At 39.2% G+C, this 9,526-nt stretch overlaps 1 protein-coding gene across 2 annotated transcripts; it reads right to left on the bottom strand.

Moving 5' to 3' along the window:
* Positions 1-762: 762 nt before the first annotated feature.
* On the bottom strand, positions 763-8,524 carry LOC115111568 (neuropeptide Y receptor type 1-like). 2 transcript variants are annotated; one of them, XM_029637736.2, is made up of 2 exons: positions 8,271-8,524; positions 763-4,715 (listed from the first exon to the last, which is right to left on the bottom strand). In XM_029637736.2, the coding sequence occupies exon 2, from the start codon at positions 4,531-4,533 to the stop codon at positions 3,421-3,423; it is 1,113 nt and encodes a 370-aa protein (XP_029493596.1). In that variant the 5' UTR covers positions 4,534-4,715; positions 8,271-8,524; the 3' UTR covers positions 763-3,420. The 2 variants fall into 2 exon arrangements, with proteins under 2 accessions (XP_029493596.1, XP_029493595.1); XM_029637735.2 differs by lacking the exon at positions 8,271-8,524 and adding an exon at positions 7,615-8,251.
* Positions 8,525-9,526: the final 1,002 nt, after the last annotated feature.

Here is a 9,526-nt window from a genome sequence, read left to right as displayed (position 1 = left end):
CTGTGACCACAGGAGCTATTGGTGGGAATTCATTAACATTTGAACCAATGGCATTTGACTGGGTGATCCCTGCTGTTTCAGACTAAGGATGGGTGGACTAGTGCAGACTTCCTACATCCCATTCCTCATGTGTTGTGTACCTGCTCCAATAAGGAAAAGGGACAGTGTGGTTTTGTTTCATCACTTTACTTGGGTTCAAAATACCCACATAACCCTATAATTTAACATACACACACTTGCCATAACTATTCTTGACAGTCCACAGAAAACATCATCATCTGAGCAAACTGTTTACAGGGCAAATGCAGATTTGGCTTATTTGGAAGTACCTATATTGGCCCCAACAGGATAAGTGATAAGAAAAGTAAACCCATGAATTGATACAGACTTCTGTTTCTGGGAGAAAATATGTGACTCTTGAAAAACAATGTCAAACTCAACCCTGTAATCATATCTCGCTGAAGAACACATAATGTGACCGCTTTCTCATCTGTGAATAATGAACAACTTATTAGCTTTTTTACAGCATATGTTGTCTCATAAGTATTGTATAAGTGAGGGATTGATAGTGAGAGGAGTAAGGGGGAGGAATAGAATGCTTGAGAATCTGACATTTTTATTCTTGACTGTATTTGGTGAGTGAGTGAGTGACGGAGTGGAAACAGAATAGAAAAAGATACCAAATAAGAATCGATAAACAAATTAGAAATGGATACAGTATAGTTGTGACAGTTTTACTGCTTGGCTACAAATGGTCATTAACACACTATACATGTTTATTTTCATCTATTTGGAAGACACATATCTATATCACCCTGCAAAAAGTGAAAACAATAAGTTTGGGTGGATCTTTCAGTTTCATTAGAGTCAACCTTTAACATAAATATTTCCACATACAGATCTCAACCATTTCCCATTGGTAGTGATATTGATTTACAGGTATGGGTCACACAGTCTTACATCAACATTGTCTGCTCATGTTTAAGAACATAAACACTTTCCCTTTGGGGTGTGGATAGCATTTAAGGTAGTAGAAAATGTGAGTGCACTACAAAATCAAATGTATTATTTTGTGAAAGATTCACTCTAAATCATAATGAAATAGATTGGGGAAAAGGAGAAAATGCTGACAGACATTGCTTTGATATATCTAAGGGCACCTACAGAAAAGAAGAAAGAAAAACATGAAATGCAATAAAATACAACTTTTTTATTTATCTTCTGTAAAGCTACTGTAACATCTTTTGGCATTCTAACTTTTTTGTTGATAAAGATTAACCCTGCAGAAAGGAATACATAGAATGTACAAAACTTTATCTGGCTTATAAAAGCTCATCGCTAACTACCCAGTAAACAGAGAACGTTCTTCAGACATTGGATAAAAATTAAGCAGAGCCATACATTTAAATATATGTATCTGACAAAATTTGAATTGTCCAAATTTATGACCTCAAATTATTAAAACATCCTAGAAATGTTCTGAGAATTATATATTTTTAAGAAAAGGCAGCCAGCTTACAAATGTTTAGAGAAAACATGGCATGATATTTGCAAATACTTACTGTATATGGCATACTGAACTTTATTTTACCCGCAAAAGGAAATATTGCACACATTCATGAATGAGTTACAGTTTGGTCATATTGGATAATCATTCTTGTAACTGCCAAATGGAATGGCTGAAAATGTGTTTACAAGAGTAGATTAGAGGGTAAACAGATGGAATGATTTATTCCCATTTATATTATAAACCAATTATCCCACATTGCAATACAAGAGGCATATCAGGTACCATACACACCACACAGGGCTAAACTACACACCAGATCTATTACTGTACATACAAAGACTCAGTGGACCCCAGTGAGAGAGCAAGGATATACAGTAGGATATTATTCCATGTGCTGCTGTCAGAGTACAGAGTGTATTCATTTACTGCCCCTTTTCTTTTGTTATATGGCCCTAGATGTATAGCTGCTGCATGGCACATTTTATTATCAAAGTCAGCCACTAGCACAGTAATATATTTGGCAGTAAACATTGGTGGGTACAAAACATGTCTGTGACAGGTACTGTGCCTTAAATCACTAGTTTTCAATGTCAGTCCTTGTCAAAGTTTTGTTTCAATACAAATTCCATAACGTTATTCGGTCATGGGTCTGTTTACAAACAAACCAGTTATGAGGATTTTATTGACATGGTGTGATCTTAGCCAAGTCATTTGCCGGTGTAAAGATCACATGATTCCTATCTATGAAGGAAATCATTAACACATGCTTTTGGAGAACTATCCCTTTAAACCCACATCAATATCATGAATGAACCATTGGAAGTGGTTAGCACTTGGCATCCCTTAACATGCATATTCCATGAGTCTCTGCATGAGGGAAGGAATTGCACAAAGGAGTGTTGAAAGGATAGCGAATTCTATAAAAACACAATTATAGCAGTAGCTATCCATGATCCAGGATTAACAGGAGTAAAATGTGAGAAAAGGACCATCTGAAAATCTCACATTATTCAAACATGACTTTGTGAGTGGAACCCAAGAGGAGTTGAAGGTCAATTTAAAAGTCCTTCAATTATAGTCAATTTTAAAGACTTTTGTGCTGCCATGCAAGTTTGACTATCATGACAACACATTTGGCTACACTCTATAGCAGTGGTACTCAAACATTTCAAGCAGGAACACTCTTTTTTTTGGCCAGAATTTCTGCGACCCCACACCTCATATCTAATGACAGCCTTTAAATCGGTTAATTTCTATTTTTACATCAACAAATAACTTTAAATTAACTTCCATCTCTCTTATCAAAATTAAGAGAATCAATAAATACATTAACTCAATTCAATATTATTTTTCAAATTATCTTTCTCAAAAAATAAAAATATATATTATTATATATTCCATTTAGCAGGTGCTTTTATCCAAAGCGACTTACATTCATGCGTGCATACATTTTGTCCTATAAATTAATTGTACATTTGTTGCATTTTTTTTTTTAATCCCGCGACCCCACCCCAACTTTGAATATTACTGCTCTGTAGAGACCCAAATAATACATTGCAATATTATGTTGGTGTTAAGCACACCTTTTACTCCAGTGCTTGCAGTGAAGAAGACCTTTGCACCGTCATAAAATCATCGACTTCCTCTAAGGTGTAAAAACACATACCTAATTGAAAACACTGTAAAATGACTGTTGGGGCACAGTGTTCTTACTTTCACGTTTCTCTCCATTCCCACTGAAGAGGTCAACCATTGATTGCTAAGAAACAAAAAACATTGACATGTGAATCATTTGAACAACCCCTGTCAACCCTTGCTCCAGCAAAAATCTCAACAAGACAACCTTCAATGCATGGTCAAGACAATGACAAGTTCTATACTTTCGCTCTCCCTATCTGAATGGGTTGGGACTATACATTCATGCTGATCGATCCTTTGCTCAAGATCGACCCCTTAGTGACTTCTGTGCTGACAATAGAAAGAGGGAAGCTCTCATAACTCTCTGGTGCCCCCCAGCAGCGGCAGCGGTATAGGGTAGATTTGAGCTCTTTCTGGAAGTTACTGTTGAGAAAGCCATAGATGATGGGGTTGACACAAGTAGAGGCCATGGCTGTGAGGTGGCAGGCAGAGAAGATGATGTCATGCTGGCAGGATGGGATGGCCTGGTGATTCCAGTCAAACACGGTGTTGAAGATGTTGAGCGGGAGCCAGCAGAGGGCAAACACTGCCACGATGGAGGCCAACATGGCATTGATCCTCTTTGACCCCTTGGCCTTCTTCTGGCGGTTGTCCCTGGTTCGCTCCACCATGTATTTTCTCCGTCTGAGACGCAGGAAGATGCGCAAGTAGCAGACCAGGATGAGGATGAGGGGAAGGCAGTACTGGAAGAGCAGCAGGGAGGTGGTGTAGGCCAGTCGTTTGTGCTCTGAGGGCCACCGCTCCATACAGATGAAGTGGTCAGTGAAGGGATTGAAGGGGAGGCTAATGTTCTGGAAAGGACTGTTGGTGAGAACGTTGAAGGAGAGGAAAGGCAGAGAGATGAAGCAGGCCACCATCCAGGTGATGGCTACAGCCAGGTAGGAGTGGCCCACAACAGGCTTCCATCCAGTGGGGTGGATGATGAGTTGGTGGCGCTCCATGGCTATGAGGACCAGGGAGAAGACAGAGACTGTGACAGAGATGCACTGGACAAAGGGTGTGACCTTACAGAGTGCCTCCCCCAAGATCCAGCGATCCATTAGGGTGTAGATGATGGTGACCGGCAGGCACACGATGCACATGAGGATGTCAGAAATTGACAGGTTGGCGATGAATATGTTGGTGACATTCCTCATCTCCTTCTGCCGTGTGATGACAAACACCAGGCAGATGTTACCGATAAGGCCCACCCCAATCAGTGCGCTGTAGGCAACTATCAGGAAGGTTGTGCCACTCATGGAGGTGGGGCACTCGTCTGTGTCGCCCCATGGCATCTCTTTCCACCAGGCGTGATGACTACTATTGTTCATATGGGACACCTCCATGATAGAAGTCAGAACTTATTTTGTAGACTGGGATCCAGAAGTATTAGTATGGTGTTTCCTTCCACTTCAATATGATATACTATCTAATGTGTCTTTATTGTATGTTTGAGTTTGCTGGGGTTTTCATCATACCAGTATTCATATTAAAGGCTGGAACATTGATTGCAGTCTTTGTTTGCTGTCTGAAAGAGAAAACAACACTTATAAGATGACATCTTTCACGGAGCTGATTTCCCAAATGTGAATGCAGTTATTTAATAAACCCAGGATAAATAAAGGACTCGTCTTTGCAACCATGTTAACTCCTGCTCTGAAAATAGCTGGAAGCAGGAAAATACTCTACTTTAGGTAGTGTGTTTTTGAAATAAAACCATCAATGTGTTTTTTGATGTAAAACAATCTTGAAATGTAATTTAATCCTTGCTTTCTATAACATAGGTTCAATGGGTTCCACTTTGGTGCACACACAATATACTCTGAAATAAATTTAAAAATAAGATAGTAAGTGACTAGATATGCCTATACATTTTAAATTGGTCAAAACAAAACTTAGCCTTGGCTATCACTGCAGTATTCATTAATCTTTGTTTAGGATCTTGAGACGCTTGTGTAAGCACTGAAATTCGATTTATTAGAGTAGACTATTGCAAACCAGAGGAGAATGAATGATGAGAGAGCTTCAAGAGGCGGTGACTGAAAAACATGCAAATGTATCCGCCTGTCTACTTGAGTACTAGCATTCATAACTAACGATGTATTAACACCATATCATCAAGCAAACAGCATGGATGAACCATGAAATGTGTTACCATCAAAAGGCCTCGTGATATCATTTTGACTCCCCATACCAAAGACAACCCGTTCCAGCACATTTCCATGACAATGACATGCCATCCGAATGAAACATGAGAAGGTACTTAATGTCAAGGACAGAATCCTGCTGGGCCGCCTCAACTGGGTAGCATACACAATGGATATATTTCTTCCTCTCTCACAATCCAAGAGCTAGATGTCTCCTGTGAGGAAAATTACTCCCCTTCTTTACTCTGTGTCTGACTATGACCTCAAGCGTACCACAAAGATTGTGATAGCTTGAGGAGTCATCTGTCAAAGGGTCAGCTGTCCTACAGCATATTTTTATTTTATTTATTTTACCTTGATTTTACTAGGCAAGTTAAGAACAATTTCTTATTTTCAATGACGGCCTAGGAACAGTGGGTTAACTGCCTGTTCAGGGGCAGAACGACAGATGTGTACCTTGTCAGGTCGGGAATTTGAACTTGCAACCTTTCGGTTACTAGTCCAACGCTCTAACCACTAGGCTACCCTGCCGCATAGGTACTAGTACAGTATCCATTGACATATGTATTTAACCCACTGCCACCACCTGACTAATATGTGATGTGCAATACGACTGGACTCCAATTCCAAGGATGAAGAAAGACTTGAGGTGCAGGAAATAGGAAGGGGGAAAGGGGGAGCGGACGTCAAGAGAAGGAAGCAGCACTGATTACTAGGATGTTTAGCCCAAGGCTACAACATCGCTCCTGAGAGCAATTGGATAGGATTAAATTAATGTCTTGGGAACTAGCAATTCAGGATAAGATCAGCATTCCATTCCAAAGACAACCCATGTTCTTTAACTGCACCAATATCAATCACAGTCAAAGCACAGCAAACTCTTGAGTTGAGATGAAATAACACATGGTCATTATTATTATCCCCATCATCATTGACACTATTGTTATAGGGTGTAATTTCCCATTCACCCATTGTGCATAAATGCACCTTTGAGATGATAAATTCAATATTTCTCATGTTATTTTTGCATCTACCTTTGATGGACCACAACATATTTATATTCAGTGAGTAATGAAGTGATATTTTCTTCTAAATGAAGTAGCCTCCAGGTTCTTGGGATGATTATTATCACTTAGTTCAAGGCCCTATGTGATTATAAGCTAGATAGAGACAGGTCTCTGTCTAATCAAACTTGAATAAACCACTTCTGCCTGGGGCTTAACCAGGGTTGTTTCTAATGATTATGTTGACAGTCACACTGCAGATTCTGTGATGATATAGCCCTAATCAAAACATAATTACCAAATGGATGGTGGTTAATGTCGGATTCTTTATGTGTCTGAACTTTATGTACAAAACCCCAAGGCTCATTACATCAATGGTACAGATGATCTAATGTAGAGCTTGTGATCTAGAGGGAACAGTTTATCAAATAAACAAACAATGCAATTGAATGGGCTAATAAAAGTTAGGCATACAGTACATCTGGTCACAAAATGTGCTACAAGAATCAATATGACTGGAATCAATTCAATGATGTGCTAGACTATAACATAGCATGCTGTTAATGCCCCAGAATCAGATTTAAACCCATTAGGCCTATACTGTACAAAACAACTGAACTGTTTCACACATGTTTATCTACATCATTAACTACTTATTAGCCTACTTAGTCCTCTTTAGTATGTGAAACACAAGGCTTCCAAAACGTTAAGCAATTGGCAATATTCAAGACAGTTAAGACACTATAAAATGTATTATATGGACATATTGAGACACTTCCAGCAACAATGTATTGAATTTGCCACCACATGAAGCCATACATACAGTCCCTTAAATGTGTGTTGAAGATTGAAATTGGCATTCTCTCAACTCTGTTATTATATCCTGGCTATAGGTACCCAAAGAGATCTCATTGAACTAAAGCAAATATAGACAAGGGGTAATGAGGGGCGTCATGATACAAATTAAGTTTATCTTAACATGTATGCAGAGTGAGTTAGCATAAATATACAGAGTTTATCTTCTCATTGAACATCAATAGTGAATATTGTTTTTGAAGCATTAGTTAAAAAGCAGTAGTTCAGAAATTAATGATCGTTGTCACAATGTTTCCTAATGTAATATAGCCCAACAAATATAATAGGCTATATTCTAAATGGTATTATGGCAACAAAAACAAACAAAAAAATCCTGTCTGTATAGCCTAAGCAGATGATTTTTTAATTATACCTAAAAATTAGACCGAATGTGAGAATAAAATAAAAGATGGATTCTTACCCGCTTCGCTCAACGTTTTTCTACATTTCACTACATTTCCATTGACTATTCGAGAGCTAAGGTTCCGTCTCATCTACCAAATGATGCAGACGCACGAGGAACGCTCTTCCCCCGCCTGAAACGATGAGAGCTCCCGCCGGTAGTTCGAGCCGCGGTGGTCATACAGGTCTTCCGTTCAAGCGAACAACCACATGAGTAATGAGGCTAAAACAACGTTTCCTCTCTAGTAGCCTACTCCGGTCATTAAATTAATTATTAAGCCACAACTTATTGAGATCAACAAGTTCCCGTTTTGAACATTGAAGCCACAAACATTGTGACAGTATAATAAATCATCATACCAATTCAAGTGGAATCTGAATAGGGGAAAAATAAATGGGCTATTGCCTAATTTAGCAACCAATTAAATGCAACAAAGGGCTTCAACATCATATAGCCTATAATAGCTAGCGTAGCCTATCCCATGATAAATGCGCTTATTCCTTCAACTACACATCTGCTGCCCACAGCTGGAGAATACCATCTGAATCCCCAATTAAAGGTCCCTTACTTTGCCCATCCCTTCGTTTAATTATTCATTATTACACAATTACAATGCTATGAAAATAAATGTATAATTCATTGCCTATATTCTACGTTTGCCGTTATTTTCTCACCCTTTTCCGAACTTCACACTAAAGGTCAGGTCTGCTGGAGGAATCAATATTTGGAACCAAATCTCCACAGAAGAGATTTTATCAAGCATGCACAGGGAGGTAGGAGGTGGCTTGTCGTCATCAAGCATAAAACCTGTAGCATGCTTCCCTCTCGAAACAGTTCGGGCATATAACAACATTTTGTGACGTTTTTGTTCGTTTTCTTCTTGAAGCCAGTCAAAGTTCAGCAGCCGAAGTCTATTGCTGCGTTCAAATAGTAGTCGGAACTAGAAAACTCTGACTTTTTTGATTTGCTAAATCGTTGAATGAGGCAGCTTGATTAACTACAATCGAAAATGTCCCACAAGCATAAAGCCTGGAGCATGCTTCCCTCTCGATGATTGCTCAACAGTACTTCTAGTAGAAGTGAAACTATTGCTAGTTTCATGTGCTAGTCAGAACTCGGAAATGTACGACTTGCTAATTGGTTGTATTTATACATCTGCCGTGTTTTTATTGAACTAGGGATACCAGTTAAGAACAAATTCGTATTTACAATGACCGCCTACCCTGGCTAAATCCTAAACTGGATGACGCTGGGCCAATTGTGCGCCGCACTACAGTATGGGATTCCCAATCTCGGCCGGTTGTGATACAGAGCCATTGACCGCTGGGCCACTCCGGAGCCGAACAAATTATCAAATTGGGAATTCCTGAGTTTCCTAGTTCCGACTAGCACATGAACGCGGCATATATACTGGATTCTTCAATGAGGTGTTTGACGTCATTCAACAATAGATGACTAGTTTGCATGCACATTCTTTCACTTGAGAAATACTGCACCCAGTTAGCTAGATGTAAAATTGTGCACATAAGCCTTCCAACAGGTTTGGTTCGGCTGGCGCCTAGCTGATCTCTGCAAGGAGAACCGAACAAGACCGCAAAGCCTATACTCCTTTAAAAGACAGCTTGAAAAACGAGAAAAAGTGGCAATAGTTTGTCCATCTTGAGACACCGTAATAAAATAAAATCAAGCTTTATTTATACAGCACATTTCAGACACAATGTGCTTCCCATTTCACATAAAAACATTGAAAAAAATAAACACACATATTTTGGCAGCAGACACTGAAAATATATGGTCTGAAGCTGTTTTTCAGGAGGCTAGTATACAGTATATACACAACAAAATTAAAGCATCTAGCAGCACCCACCTGTAGCACGCGCTCCAGCAGGTATATCTCACTTAGTCACCCCCAAAGCCAATTCTTCCTTTG

This window comes from Oncorhynchus nerka, linkage group LG27 (assembly GCF_034236695.1).
Source record: "Oncorhynchus nerka isolate Pitt River linkage group LG27, Oner_Uvic_2.0, whole genome shotgun sequence".
NCBI classification, from domain to species: Eukaryota; Metazoa; Chordata; class Actinopteri; order Salmoniformes; family Salmonidae; genus Oncorhynchus; species Oncorhynchus nerka.
This window is presented reverse-complemented; position numbering and strand designations above follow the sequence as displayed.

Bases quoted from the DNA above. Each gene is read 5' to 3' on its own strand.
- LOC115111568 (XM_029637736.2), bottom strand. From the start codon at position 4,533: ATGGAGGTGTCCCATATGAACAATAGTAGTCATCACGCCTGGTGGAAA.